General features: G+C 25.4%; 1 protein-coding gene across 1 annotated transcript; it reads left to right on the forward strand.

Annotated features, from left to right (window-relative positions):
* Positions 1 to 4,548: 4,548 nt before the first annotated feature.
* Positions 4,549 to 15,956, forward strand: LOC145747853 (uncharacterized). The gene is made up of 9 exons (XM_082564918.1): positions 4,549 to 4,658; positions 10,044 to 10,204; positions 11,302 to 11,419; positions 12,898 to 12,999; positions 13,461 to 13,562; positions 14,061 to 14,162; positions 14,695 to 14,796; positions 15,222 to 15,323; positions 15,394 to 15,956. The coding sequence occupies exons 1-9, from the start codon at positions 4,616 to 4,618 to the stop codon at positions 15,420 to 15,422; spliced, it is 861 nt and encodes a 286-aa protein (XP_082421044.1). The 5' UTR covers positions 4,549 to 4,615; the 3' UTR covers positions 15,423 to 15,956.
* Positions 15,957 to 16,615: the final 659 nt, after the last annotated feature.

Below are 16,615 nucleotides of genomic sequence, written 5' to 3' on the forward strand. Positions count from 1 at the left end.
TTTTTTTTGAATTTTTTGTTTAAAATTTTTTTACATTTAGAATATTTTTTTTTGATTTATTTGTAATAAATATAAAAATACGTTTAAATGGCTTTAGCATTAAATATAGCATAATTTTTTTATAAAATACAATATTCGTATCTCTAAACTCCTTTTCAATTTTTTGTTAAAAATTTTTTGAAATTTTTTCAGTTAGAATATTATATTTTTAAATTATTTTTAATATATATATTTATACACTCTTTTAACATTACTATTAAATATAGGTTTGATTTTTTATATACAATATTCGTATGTTTTTATAATTTTTTTTTATTTTGAAACATTTTTTAATTTTTTTAAATGAGTATAAAAATAACTTGTATAATTTTTAAAGGAGAATTAAATATATTGACGTACGTTCAATTTACGTGGGCGTTCATTCCATTCATTCAAACTTCAAATATTTTAAACTCGTTTGTTATTTAGGAATATAAGTGTGTGGGTGAATTTAAACTATTAATAACGAAAGGGCAAATATTGCAACATATTTTTAAACCACATCTTTGGAATTTTTAAGGAAATGAAATAGTTTTTTTAGTTTTGTAATATATTGACGTGGGTGGGAATGCTGTCTAGTTATTTTAAATATTTATTAAAACAGATAAAAAATATAATTTAAAATTTTTTTGTTTAACTTATTATATTTTAGTAAATAAAATTATTTTTAAAATATTTAGCCAACCAGTTATAGTTATATTGACTAAGAGGTCACGTGATTTAGATTGTGACGTCACTTTTTTGTAGTAAAGTTTTAGCATTGAATATTTTATTATTTGTTATTCAATAGCGCCATGGCGTGGTCAAACTTTTTTTTAAAAGTAAATTTTTTAAGAATTATTTTATAAATATTAATTATTAAAAATTAATTCTAAATTAAAAGTTTACGCGTAAAAAAATCGTTATTTTAAATTTTGTTTTTTTTACATTAATTTTCAGTTTAAAAACTGTTTTACTTTATGTTATAGTTTATTTACTTTAACCTTAGTAGTCTAAGACTTAAGTATGTAATATAAGCTTTTAAGGTTAAGTTAGATTGATAGTCTGTAATAAGCCATAAAGTTTAGGTTTTAAGTAATATTGAAAAGTTAATTTTAGAACAGAACAGTAATGTTAAAATATTAATTTTATTTAACATTTTTTTCAAAAAAAAATTGTGATTTTGTTTTTATATTTTTATATTAATTTTTAAACCTATTTTGTTATATAGAAATGATATAACTTGGTTAATTTTTTTGGTGTATTTTATAACGTTTTTCATGCAAGATTTACGTTTACAATTTAAGCGATTCAATAAACAAAAAAATATAAATTGCCGAAAATTTCAGAACAAATTTTTTAGTTTTTAGAATACAATAAACGGCTAGTTATTATATTTTTACATATGTTAAGTATATCAAAGCAACCCATTGTCACCAAAATAAATTTAACTTATTTAAAAACAATATTTTTCGTTGTCTCAAAAAAAATTAAACTGGGTTTGGTGACCATGCCAAAATTTAACGTACAATCTAATATAAACATTAATATTTATGGCATGTTTTAAATCATTAAAATAATTTTGCCATTTTTTTCCGTCGCATTAATGTTATGTTTGTTGTATATCCTGTTATAACTTTCAATTATGCGCAAAAAACCAAATAATAAAAAGGTGATATCACGTAACTTTCAGACTCGAAGTAATTTACTAAAATGAAATTCAATCTCTCTCTCGTTTTTGAGACAAGTTCTCTCACATTTTGCCAAGGTTTAAACCACTAGACCTTTTTCTTTCGTGTTGTTGATTTGCCAGAAATATTGAAAATTGAAAATCATATATTTTAAATTATTTAGTTGTTTGTGATATTGTAGGCTTCAAGATAGGTAAAAAACAATTAATGTTTGCTTTTTGAAATGTGTTGCATTAGGAATTATGTTTAGTCAAAGTTTTAAAATAGAAAAAAACTTGATTTATTAAAAAAAGGTAAAATTTATTATTGTTTTACTATTAGTATTGCTCAAGTTCGACTTCGCATTGTAATTATCCACGCAACAATGGAGATAAATGAATATATAAAACAACAATCAATCGATTGTTGCAATTCGTTTCATTCAGAGTAAACAATAGTGCAACAATTAAACAATAAACAAACAATGGCGTAATAGACTAAGTTCAATTTCTTGGTTAAAAACATGAAAAATTGAGATTTTTAGGCAAGATATGATAGTGTTTTATATCTATTCCACCATTCCTCTTCTAGAGCTTGTTAGTTGGGTTCAAACCTGCACTTGAAGCCTGTATAAGTCGATTTCTCTTTTCGCTCGTTGAATCAAATTTGAATGAGCCAAAAACCACAAATTAGACGTCGTTCCAAAGTAACTATGACGTCATAAAGTCAACGCAAGAGAAAACATGTAATTCGCGCGTGTTTTTTTCAAGTATTTTCCAGCGTTGTTTGGTGTTTAGAATAAAAATGAGTCACATGTATATTAGTCAGGCGCTGTTCGGCTGATTTTCGTTTTTAAACTGGTCCATATCTATATAATATACAACATAGACATTTATTTAGAGAGATTAGATCGAATGATCGTTGCGATCAGGTTTTTAGAACGACATAAACACGTGGTAAAAGGTCAATTAGGTATCTTTGTAAAGTAAATGGTTAGGAAATGTCGTTCAGATTTCGTTAAATACACATTTCACGATATACTGCGTTCTATAGACGACTATATATTATATTATAGCGAAAAGTAGTGTGCTTTAATATATAATTATCTGTAGATTTTCCAAAGAATATGCTTTTATATAGAATATAATGAAATATACAACATATTTAATGATATTAAAAGCATAGTTTAACATATTATAGTACTGTAGATATTTCTAAAGTTAGTTGTTATTATATGAGAGTATTAAGTTGTTTAGAAATCTCCAAAATTTAAGTTTTTTGTAACTTTAAATTTTGAGCTTTATTCTGCATACCTTCGCCCGGGGGTTAAAGTTCTACGCATGGATGATCTTCTACCTAAGGCAAAGTTGTGCTTTTAAGCTTCAGTAAATTTACTCAAAGATTTGCAGTCTGAAAATTCCTTTAAAAATCAATAGTTATTCAAGTTCTTAAAATAATAGATAGAATACCGTTTTAACATACATGATATAGCATGTATACAATATATAAATAAATGTAAATACATGTTTATTATATATTGTTGTGGTAGTTATTAGTTATAGAAACATTAAAGTACAGGAAAGTTAATTTTTGTAGGTAAAAGTAAAGCAAAGTTTGAAAAGCTATAAAATACTAAGATAGTAAAAAAATTTAGTTTATGATAGCTTATAGATGTAACTTACGTTTACATAGTGCTTATAAGCTTAGAAGATTTCTACTAAATATTAAACGCTATTTAAAATACGAAATATATTTTAACTAAGCCTTTTAAGAATCTATAAATCTGAGTAAATAGTTTAAAAAAGTTGTAAGTTGCCATTTTAGATTAAATGTTTTAAAATAAACAATTTTTAATTTAGTGCGATTGAAATGATAATTATGTTAATTAATTATAATTTTAATTACAAAAACATCATTTAAATGAATTAAACAATAATAAATAATTCGTTTTTATTTTTTAAACTTATATTTTATATTTAAGTAATATTCTAAAGCAAGTTACATGTTTTAAGCTTTTAAACACGATTTTACATAAACATGTTTTATATAAGTAATAGATTTTATTTTTATATTGCTTGAACCATTGGATTTCGAATCTAAATCGCTTGTTTTTACTGCAATGACGCATACAACCTCTTAATTTATAATTCATGTGAAAATTAAAAACGTGAAAATATTCAAGTACAAAATTCTAGAATGCAAGAGCAAATGCTGCAATATAAAAGCTTAAATGTACACAAAGTAAGTCTAAACACAGAGTTAAAAGTGCGTCCAAATTTAAATAGGTTTTTAAATTTTATTAAACATTATCTCGAGCGAATTTAGTTAAGTAAAATTGTGGCAAACCAGTGCTTCCAAATAACTCTATTAGTATGCAGTTTTAGGGAAGATATTACCAATTTGGCAACACTTGCACAGGAAATTTAGGCTTAACATTTAAGCCATTGTTTAATGTTAAATAGAAACAATAACGGAAGTTATAAAATGATCGACGAAACGTCATAATTAAACTGATTATTCGGCAATAAATAAAAACATTTTTGTTCTAAATCACGGCTAGTTGTGATTAAATAATCAAAACATTGTGTATTGTTGTGTGACAATGTGACAATGTGTATTACTGTTGACAATTAATCAATAATGCGTTTGTTTTAGATTTTACTGTTAATTTTAGATTTGTTTTTTAACTGTATTTAAAATTAGTTTAAAGTACTCTATGTGCTATAGATATTATGTAAAAACATTATAAGCGCTATAGAACCGTAAAAGTAATTAGTAAATTTAAAAACTATAAAAGTGACTTGTTTTTATTTTTCAAACTCGTTTTTTTTATTTTAACTTATATTATATATATATTTTTAGGTAAAATTAGGGGATAAAATTTATTTTTAAATTGTTATAATTTTTGAAAAAGAAGATTTTTAAAAATGGGAAATTTTTTCTCCAAGAATGGGAAGGCAAAGGGTGAAGGTGATATTCTAAAGTTTAATATTCTAAAAACAAATATATTTTAAGTAAATTACTTCAAAATTATGGTGTTTTAAATTTGGTGCATAACGCATTTTTTAAGAAATTTATTTATTTGTTCATATTTTAAAATGTAATATCAAAATTTAGGTATTTTAAAATAAAGTTGGTTATGTAATTTATGCTTTTAAATATTCATTTTTTTTAATTGTTAAATAAATTATTTGCTGTTTAAATATCCTAAATTTTTTGAAATATTTTCAATAATTTAAAAAATAATGTATATATATTTTTTTTAAATGTTAATACCATTGGTTTTACTTCTTTTTTATTTCTAATGTATATATAATAACAAAAACGTTTAGTAAACAGTTTAATATTATTTACTTTTTTCGAAACTATTTTAATTACTTTTAAATGTTTCTCCGCAAAGGGGCGCTGTGGCTCTTATATTATGACGTAATAATGTTTCAGGGCGAGGCTGCATTATTAAACTGTGACGTAACTAACTTTAAAATTACTTAAAACAATTAAATTCTGTCTAATTTAGTTACAAAATAAAGTTTTCTAGTTAATAAAAATTATTAATTCTATGAAATAGAAATAAACGTTTCGGATACAATTTTTTTTTTCGACAACTTTATTTTGAAACATTTTATTTAACATAAAAATTACAAAAATGTTAATTTTTAGTTGGTGTTATACATAATAAAATCATTTGTAGTTCACGGTTCTGGACGAGCTTTTTAACTTTAGGTTTCCCACCAAATTTCTTAAATTATTTTTACAGTTTTTAAAAACATATTTATATTCTATATCACTAAATATCCTAGCCCTTACTCTGTAATCAAAATATATATAAGAATATGTTAATATTAATATATTATTGAATGCATTTTTGGGGGTCAAATTACTTTTTTTGGGTCAATATTTGGGTCAAAATTTTTTTGGGGTCAAATTTTTTAAGTCAAAATTTCGGGTCAAATTTTTTGGGTCAAATTTTAAAAAACAAATACATTGGTTGTTCAAAAATTTTGAATTGAATATACTTAATAAGCTACAAACATTTATATTCATTTATTTATGTCAATTCTATTTGTTTTTCGAGTTTTAAAAACTCATTAATATTAATCTTAACATTTTATCTATTTTAAATTTGAAATTTATTACCTTTCAATAGTTTGTTAAATAAGGCGCTACAACATCGCATATTACAGTAAAGTTAAAGGCCTCTATATAAGGTATTCTGTATGCCTTTAACACACCATAAATGGAGCTACACTTATAAGCAAGCGCACAACTTCAAACTTTTTCTTTTTGTGGGTTATTCGCGTATATCGCCATAATAAAACTTGCTATTTGCAGAGCTGTATAGTTAGTGAGAAATGTAGGATGCGCAGTTGGTTTTGGCAGACTATAAATTCTATAGCTTAAAGCTATATGCGTTTTAGTATAGGTTATATTTTAAAGAATTATGGAAATTTTTGGTTTTAGTTTTTTAATATTGAAATGCTTGATTTTTTAGAATAAGTAAAGTAGGGATATTTTGAATCGATTTATTAGCATTTTAACACAATAAAAAATTGATTTATTTTATTTGTAATGTCAAAAATTTATAAAAAAAAAGTTTTGCAGACAACTTGTTTTTCATCGCGTATCTTATAAGTAACTAAGAGTTAAGATAAGGAAATAGTTGGTACGCCATTCTAACTTAGTTATAAAACAAAATTATTGAAGCATTCAAAATTTGCTGGTCTGTAAAATTAAATCAAATTATCTTTAAATAAATAAGTTGTTGCTACTAGAGAACGATATATAATATTATAAGCAGATTTTATGGTGTTAGTTTTCAGAATGTAACGTAGAAATTGCTATTCTAAACTTGATATATAAAAATTATATAATTTACAGTGTTTTTTTGTTGAAAAATATCACATTTTAGCTATTTTAAAGCATTTTTATACGAATTTTGTTAACAAAACAATTGAAACTAATGTTTGATTATTGACGACAATTGTACTTATTACGTCATGAATGTAGAAAATATTTGAATAGATTTAAACAAATATATATTAGTACAGTAGTGAGAATTAAGTTTGTGACGTAACAAAGAAGTCATTGTTAGCACTAACTAGTTATTTATTACGTGACTTTTGTTATTGTGACCACATTTTCCGTCTAGAAATAATTGAGGGGAGTTTTTTTTTGTTTTTAAAAATCTGTTTTTTGTTCTTAATAATTTTTTGGGAGTTTAACTGTTTTGTTACGTAAACTGACGTCATAATAACAAATACATAGTTAACAAATAGCATTTGTTATTCTAAACGGCATTTTTTGGAAAAAAGTATTAGATTTTTACAAAATAAAAACACAAGTTAGTAGATATTTACCAAAATTTTAGATTTTACAACAAAAAAATAAAAATATTAGATTTTTACCAAATAGAAAAAGCCCAGCAATAGTTTAACTAAACTTTTAGATTAAATTTATTAGTTAAACTGTGCAAATTAAATATTTAACCAAGTTTAAAAGCGTTTGTTTGCCTTCATTAACTTTCTTTTTTGCCATTGTGCAAATTTATTTAAAATCTAGATTCTGATCGTTGTTTGTAATAAAAACGATTGTCAACAATGCAAAATGACGTCATAATAGAACTAGGGTTTGCTGGTTCTAAGTATTATCGTTTGTTTTTATCCATTTTCAGTTTTAACAATCGTTTTAATGTTTAAATTATGACGTGTTTATGACAAACAATTTGCAAATTTAGTTTCATTTAAATGTTTTAATTATTGACGACTTTGAAATTTTTGTTTTTTTATTGCTTAAAACTCGTACGAACCGAGGTTATCGAACCTTGACACTCGAAATCACGTGATGCACTTGATTCCTTTGTTCTTGGACTATGACATCACAGATGGTTGTTGTTTTAAGAGACCAATTCTAAAGTTTTGATTAAGAATATCGTAATCGAAATTTATTTTGTCAATATTTGAATTTTTTTTTGTTTAATTAAATAAAAAAATAAGTTAAAAAATAAAAAGTGCAAATAAATAAAAAAAAATTATTTTTTTTCAAGTTTAAAATTATTTTTTTGGAATTTTAACCTTTTTTTGCTGAATTGTTGTTGACAAACCAAATTTGCTTATTTTGTACGAAAAAAACACGTACTTAGATTTTAACCAAGCTACAGGTTACACCACTTTATAATCAAAATTAAATCGTCCAATTTGCAAATTTAAAAACGAACTGATGTTGCAACATTCAATTAATTGAGTTTCATTTTACGAGATAATAAGTCAAATAAAAATAAACATTTTATTGTAAACTTTCATTATAGAATAGTGCAAGTTAACCAGATTTTATTTACTTTTATAAGCCTAAAGAGAAACTGTGGGTTAGTTTGTAAAAGAGTTTCTTGGTAATAATTAACTTATTCGTTTTCAAGCTTGTTTACTTTACGTTTATTGAAAACTGCTTAAGTTTAAATTTAGAGTTTTATTTTTAAAATCGAATATTTTAAAATATTTTCTAAATATAATTATGATATATTCGTTGGTCGATCCAATTTAAAAATACTTAACTATTATGTTTTTATTATTTACATATTTGTTATTAAATATTGTTTAATTTCGATTTTTTTTCGATTTAAAAAAGCGTCTTTAAGTTGAATTTAAAATACTGGTTTGTTGATTGCTTTTACCTGTTAAATATTCTGTTTAATATATAGTTTAGATAACAAAAATCTAACCCGGTTTTGGGTATTTATTTTGCATATATTAATTTGCGTTGTGGAAGCTATAATATATAAAAATCATTTTATAAAAATACTATTTCAATGTAGGATAACGATATAAATAGTTATTTTGTAGGTTTATCAAGTTTGGTGATAAACTATCAGTATTATTTTAATTTATTTTGTTTACTTTTGCAATGTAAGTGGTATCATGTAAAAATTCAACTTGCAAATTAATATTTTAATGTAAAAAATAATGTGATTAAACATTTTACTGATTATATAGGTTTACTCATGTACTTATGTGTTGTTAAATGTATATTGGTCTTACTAATGTAAGGTTGTTAACATTTAAACATTTTAAGCTTTAAGAGTTTGTGCAAATGTCAACCAAACTAAAATCTAAGTAAAGAAAACGCCCTTGTTATACGAAGATGTTTGCATAAGAGATACCCGGCTCCAAACTTTTACGATTTCTGGTTAAATTTTAAGCGAATTTGGCGAATGTAGTGACTAACTTTTAAATGTGAAACTTAAATTTTCGTGTTAGGTTTAAAAATGTGATAATTGTGTTTAGAAAATTGTATTTTTTATACTACAAAAACTTGAACTTTGTAAGCTTAGTTTGTATTTTAAAAAAGGCTAAAAAGTTTGCTATTTTTTAAATATTTAAATTTAAATCAGTTTGTTATAATCTATGATAAAACAGATTTAAAAGCTTTGACTTACTTAATATGTGTTAAAATGTGATATTTTGTTTTTTTCTTGTGGTTTTTAATTAAGTTTTAATTTAAAGTTGATTATATTTTAATTAAATATTTTAACTTTATGATGTAATAGCATGTGATTGTTATTAAGGACAATAAGATTACAATAACAAAGAAAAAACATTGGGTTCAAGTTACCTATAAATACAAGATCAATTTTAAAAGCATTTACAAGTTAGTGTGAACAGTAGAAAGAAAGCGATTAATAAAGTTTATATTAAACTCAAGTTAAAAGTACATTTGTATATGAATTGCTATACAATAAGATAGCTTAAACTAGGTTTAAAAGTTAAGCTGCCAGTAGTAGTAAAAACGCGATATAAACTTTTTTTTAGTAACAAAAAGGAATTATTTTTAACAGTAAAAATTGCTAGCGTCGGTTAAATTTAGATGACTCTATTTAGCTTGGTATTAAATAACGTTAAAGGTATATAGTCCATTGTTTTATTAAAATAATCGATTAGGAAGTGTGACGTCATAGATACCTTCTATGTAAAACAAAGGGCAAAGTATTTTGGGTTTAGTCAATTTTGTATTCAAAATTTTGTAAAGGAAATTATGTGCCAAAAATTTTAGATTTCAAATGCCAATAGTATAAAATAACTTGGGTATTAGGTCTTAAAGTTTTGTAATAGAATAAATGTGTAAAAAAATAGTAAACCAGATTTAAGTAGTGAAACAGTTTAGTTTAAATTTAACGCGAGTTTATATTTAAAAAGCAAAAAATTACAAAAAAATTGTGAAAAATTAAAGTTAATTATTCGTATTATAAAAATGAAGAAATTACTTTGTATTTGGAATCATTAATTTAAGAAATTTATTAACGAGTTTTATTTAAAAATTTGACCTATTAAAAAAATAATTTTAATTTTTTTTTGAAATTTTTAGGAAAATCTAAGAAAAAATCAGAATCTGATAATACAGCTGATCCAGCATCAGGAGAACAGCAAAAACAAGAAGAAAAGCAAGAAGAAAAGCAAGTAGAAACACAACAAGAAACACAGGAAGAGGTACAAGAACAAACAGAACAACAAGAACCTGAACAAAAGGTATTCATTGTCTACAAAATTCTAGAATATGATTTATTCTTATTTTTAGTAATTTTTTTTTTAATTTTATTTTTAATTTTTACTTTTTTAATATTTTTATTATTTAATATATTCATTTAAACTACTGGTTTTGCAATAAAAAGCACAAAAACATGTTTTTTGTATGGTATATATATTTTTTATTTTATTTTGGTTTTTCGCGCATTGATAAAACTAAATAATAAATACGATATACAATTACTATTACAACAATGCGACGGGAAAAAATGACAAAATCAATTTAATGAAACATACCAAAAGTATTAATGTTTACATAAAGATTTTATAGTATGTTATGGCATGGTCACCAAACCTAGTTTAAATTAAATTATTTACAATAGAATAAAATACGATAGAATAAAATACATTTTACAGAATAAACACCAAAAAAATAATTAAAAATATAACAGGTTTTAATTGAATCAAATATTTAGGTTTATTTTGGATGGATGTTTTAGTAAATATTTAAACCAGAGGACGCCAGTAAATTACTAAGTTTAAACTTCATGTAAATTAATCTTAGTAAACATTGCGTAGGTGTTTTAGTTTAAACATTTAAATATTTGTTTACTTAAATTGTGTACACTTACTTACTCACACTTGAATTTATCAAAAACGTTTTAAAAATATAATTTATTTTTGCTTTGATAATATATATGGAATGGAAATCGGTAATTTATATAAAATTGTTTAAAAAATATAATAAGGATGCTAAAAAACGTAAAATAAACATTAAACTTATGTTATTTTAATACATAAGTTACTTTAAATTATGCTAATTCCTAATTTTTATGTTATTTAAAGTTAAAACTTAAAAAAAAAAATTTTTTTTAAATAAAAAAAATTTTTTTAAGAATTTTAAAATATTTAAAATGTTTTTAACTACAGATTAACGATTGGAAATTACGTCCAACTTTTCTAAATCTTTTAACAAGTTAAAAACAGTTTAAATGTTTGAAATTCTCTAAATTAAAACTTGTTTAACTTGAAAAAACATTTTTTTTCTTTGATTAATTATTACTAAATAAAATTCATTTTTTTCTATTATTACGTCATAGAGCACTGAACCAGCTGAAACAATGGAGAAGCCCGACGTATCTGCTGTTTCTAACTTCGATAAATCTCAATTAAAGAAAACGGAGACTACAGAGAAGGGAAGTCTTCCTACAACTGATCGTAAGAATAAGTTTAAATCTAATATCTAGTTTACTCCAGTTTAATACGGGTTACTGACATTTTACTGGAATGTGTGTTTACCGAATGTTGATTTTTACCGAAAATTATATGCCAAAAAACATCATTTTACCGAAAACTATGTGCCCAAAAACATCATTTTAATGAAAACTATATGCCCAAAAACTACATTTTAATGAAAACTATATGCCCAAAAACTACATTTTAATGAAAACTATATGCCCAAAAACATCATTTTAATGAAAACTGTATGCCCAAAAACATCATTTTAATGAAAACTATATGCCCAAAAACTACATTTTAATGAAAACTATATTCCCAAAAACTACATTTTAATGAAAACTATATGCCCAAAAACATCATTTTAATGAAAACTATATGCCCAAAAACTACATTTTAATGAAAACTATATGCCCAAAAACATCATTTTAATGAAAACTATATGCCCAAAAACTACATTTTACCGAAAACTATATGCCCAAAAACATCATTTTAATGAAAACTATATGCCCAAAAACTACATTTTACCGAAAACTATATGCCCAAAAACATCATTTTAATGAAAACTATATGCCCAAAAACTACATTTTACCGAAAACTATGTGCCTAAAAACGGCAATTTACCGAAAAGAAAGATTTTTAATTAACCTCCATCTACCACAACCGTTCTTTGAATCTTCTTTAACTTTAAAAAAATTTCTGACTAAAGATTTTAAAAATCTTGGTTATAGGAATTATGTCTACTCAGTAAAATGGTTTTTAGGTAACATAGGAGCTACTGTCCAGTCATATTATCTAGGATCTTGTTATTTTTACGGATCTCTAAAACGTCATTTCATTATATTTAATTTAATTATTTTATAAAAAGGCAATTTTCATAATCTTGCATCATTTTTTAATTTTTGGTTTAAAACTCAAAATTTTTTATTTTACTTTTAAAAGGAATTTTAGTAATATAAAATTTTAGTGATATACCTTTAAAATATATTTTAGTAGTAATATATTAAATGGACTTAGATATAAAAGCCAACTTTACAACCTTTTACTGAAATGTGTTTTACCGAATAAAGATTTTAACCGAAAATCGTATCCCGAAAACGACAATTTACCGAAAATGAGACATTTTTAACCCGCTTCTACCTCAAGCTTCTTTTTCAAATTTTCCTTAACTAAAAAAAAATTTGACCTAAAGTTTTAAAATTTTGGTTTTCGGTAAGATGGTTCACACTTACACCAATGATCATGTTACTTTAACGGTTCTCCAAAATACTCAGGTCAACTTCACAACATTTTGCCATTCTTGTTATTTTAAATATAAGATGGTTTCTATTTTTTTTATTTAACCTTTAATATTTTCTAAGATTACTCTTCAAACCTTACCCTAGTAATAACAAACTAAATAATCACGTTTCGTTATATCTTAACTCAATTTTAAAATTTATTTCACTTTATCCTCACAGAAATGACGAACGAGAAAGTTCGAGAACAAGCCGCAAATTTCGACCAATCACAGATGAAGCACGTCGACGTCGTCGAGAAAACATCGCTACCGTCCAGTGAAGGTTAGTGTGACGTCATACGCCTGTACTTGTGACGTAATCGATTAACAGTATATGTTAACATCCATTTTAGTGTTGTCACTACCTTCATGCCACGTGACGTCACTAATAAAGTGCCTACTCAAGTGACGTCACTAATTACGTGACTAATATAGTGACATCACTAATAATGTTTCTGTTTTAGTTACGTCACTGATCCTGTGCCAGGTATGATGACGTCTATTATGGTGACGTGCCCAATTTCATGACGTCACTAAATACGTGCCCAATTTTGTGACGTCACAAATTACGTGACCAATTTGGTGACGTCACTATTTAATTAAACGTGACAACATTTTATGTTAAATTAATAAAAAATGTCCAATTTGTTGTTAATTACGTCATGTAGTTGCGATTGTTGTCAAACAATAAAAAGATTGATATTATGTTTTTGACTCACGTTATCCTGACTTATTCTGTAACAGATATTGCCAGGGATCGAATCCCGCTCCAGGCAGCTTCAGTGAGCAAGGGGAGCCTTAAACACGTGGAAACATCGGAGAAAAACACGTTACCTAGCAACACAGGTAGTTTATCCTCAAAGTGGTCTAAAATTTTAATTTTTTTTAATTAGGCTTTGTCTATTTTTAGAAGATTACCAAAATATGCAAAATATTTTAAATTAAAATTTGTTTATTTTTTTGTAAACAACTTAAAATGTTACCTAAAATATTGAGGATAAACAATTAAAATATTTTGCTAAACAGTATCCCAAACAAAGGTTTTAAATACATGCAAACTGTTTTAGAACATTAACATAATTTTTTAAAACAACCCAAAATATTGTCTTATAGATAAGTCGAATCAGCTATACACTATTCTCTTATATAACCAACCATTAATTAGTTACCCAATTTGTTTTAAAATTTTTACTCGATTTTTAAACAACTTTTTGTCTCGATTTAGACATAGCAGTAGAACGACCTAATAGGTTGTCTAACACATTGGGCTAAACATTTTTACAATTTCCTACTTTTCATAAAACCGAAATTGTAATATTTTAACAACTTATTGACTCGATTTAGACATAGCAGTGGAACGGGCTCCGACTGAAGCTGCTGAATATGAACACGAGAAACTAAAACACGTGGAGACCAAAGAACAAAATACTCTGCCTACCCAGCAAGGTTGAATTTAAATATTGTTTATGTTTTACTACTTCGGTTTTATGAGCAAAAATTTAGGATTTTTTTGACTCTAAAAATCGTTTTTGGAAATGTTTTTTTTTATCACCTTAGGTTTTTATTGTGTTTTAAATATTGATTTTCAACTGAGGTTCGAACTTTAAAAGTTAATTGTGTGAAACTGGGCTTAAGTAGTTTTAAACATAAAATAAGTAAAATCAGTCGGTAAATTTAATTTAAATTTTAATATTAAACTTTTTAGATGTATTTGAAAGTTTTTATTTTTATTTTAGTAAAATTAGGTAAATACGTAACATTTTTTTATTTCGTAATATATTTAATGATATAATTACCTGAATAAATATCATATTTTATCATATTTTACTATATACTTATCATATATTGTAAGTTTTTGTAATTTAAGGGTCGTTTTTTTTGTAAAAATTTTACATTTGGAAGTTTTTGTAAATTTAAAAAAAACTTGAACAATGAAAACTTCACTTCTTGTTAAGTATTATATATTGTTATATTACAGACATTGCCATTGAGAAAGCACCATCTGCTGCTGCCAACTTTGACCGTGAGAAGTTAAAGCACGTGGTCACTGAGGAAAAAACTGCAATGCCTTCGACACAAGGTTTGTTATTTTATACCCCTTACTTTCCAAGTAGTGTGCTGTTAGGACGTGTTTAAGCTATCCATAAACCCGGGCTTAAAGGTTAAAAGTCTGGCATTACCTTTTGGGTTTTACGGGGTATGCTGTTAGAACGTGTTTAAGTTATCCGTAAACGCCAGGCTCCAGGGCGAATAGTGTGGCATTGGTGTGGTTCAAACCTAACCTTATGGCTGTATTTCAAGTAGTCAATATTAAGCAAAACTCTAAAGTCAACTTGAGATTGGGTCGGGGTAACAAATGTTACTTTATGTTTGGGTCTTATAGTTAACTCTTTTTAAATACCAAAATGAACCTACCAAATACCTACTAAAATTAACACATTTTTACTTTTATTAACTACAACAATTTTAACCTAATTCACTCGTTTTTCTTTTCAAACAAACCAGATGTGAGCCAGGAAAAAACGATCCAAAACATCAGTTTGTTTAAACGGGATTCTCTGCACAAGATTGAAACCGTTGAAAAGAACGTTTTGCCTACCAAAGAGAGTAAGTACTTCAAAAAGTAAACACTTATATTATTTAAATTTTTATTTACTAATGACGTCATTGTTTTTAGTGATCGAGGAAGAGAAAGGTGAAAAGTAAATTCTGGAATTTTTTTAATTTTGGAACATCAGATTTTCTAAAGATTCTTGAATAGTATCCATTTATGACGTAATAATAAAAACACAATTTAACTTCGTTTTTGGACTTTATAATATGTTTATTTACTAATTAGTTGCGTAGCAATTCCAATACACTTTCTAAATCATATATATCTTAATTTTAAGTTACATTTTTTGCCTAAAAAACAAAAATTTTCGAATTTTTTTTTGATTTTCTGCTGATTTCTGCAGTAAATGAAGTCCTTTGCTTTCTGGTCGCTTAATAATAACAACTTGTAAATAATTTCGGTGTGCTTATAATTACTTATATTATTGTTTAGATATTTAGCTTAAGAATAAAGCTAAAATCTGCGAAAGAAATTTTACTAAAAATTATGCTAAAAAAATTTTTCGTTTTTTTTTCGAAATATGTAATTCGGGTTTTACTATATTACAAATAAAACAATGTTTGTGTTGAATTGCTAATGCGTGATTGCGTTAATTGTACGACAAAATAAATGAAACGTAACATTAATTATTATTCTTTTTTATTATATTAACCGGCAGCGTGGTGTAGTGGTAAGAACACTTGCTACACTACTCATGAGGTCGTGGGTTCAATTCCCACTGCTCTCATGCTGTAGCACCCTTGAGTAAGGCGATGTAAACGGTACAAACTCTTGCTGAGCCAGCACTTAATCAGCAGCATAATTATCGGGCAATTATAATCTATAATATCCCAAACTGCAACAGGCAACTCGAGACTGGGTTGGTGTAACTAATGTTACTCTATGTTTAAGTCGCGTATTCGACTTTCCCACATCGAGGATAAAGATATATACAAAAAAAAAATATATATATATACCTTTGTAAGGAACCCACGACCTTATGTAGTGTAGCAAGTGTTCTGAATACTAAATTAACGTTTTTTTTATCAAACATTACTAATGGTTATAACTGTTGTTCAGTTTAATCACAGAAAAGTTACAACGTTACTGCTGTATTATTTGGGCAAACTTTTTATTTCTTTAACAAATTAATAAAGACTTTATACAAATAAGTAAGCAAATTAACTTTAATTGCTTTTAAATAATTTGATATTTATTCACCGTTATTTTATTTACAAATTCAGATAATGCAATAATATTGTATTGATTATTATGGTCAGAACACAAGCAAGACCTGGAAAATAAC

Source organism: Corella eumyota, chromosome 1, assembly GCF_963082875.1.
Source record: "Corella eumyota chromosome 1, kaCorEumy4.1, whole genome shotgun sequence".
Classification (NCBI taxonomy): Eukaryota; Metazoa; Chordata; class Ascidiacea; order Phlebobranchia; family Corellidae; genus Corella; species Corella eumyota.

Coding starts and splice junctions, on each gene's coding strand:
- LOC145747853 (XM_082564918.1), top strand. CDS start 4,616: ATGGGAAATTTTTTCTCCAAGAATGGGAAGGCAAAGGGTGAAG. Junction 4,659..10,043: donor TGGGAAGGCAAAGGGTGAAG/GTGATATTCTAA, acceptor TGAAATTTTTAG/GAAAATCTAAGAAAAAATCA. Junction 15,324..15,393: donor CGTTTTGCCTACCAAAGAGA/GTAAGTACTTCA, acceptor CATTGTTTTTAG/TGATCGAGGAAGAGAAAGGT.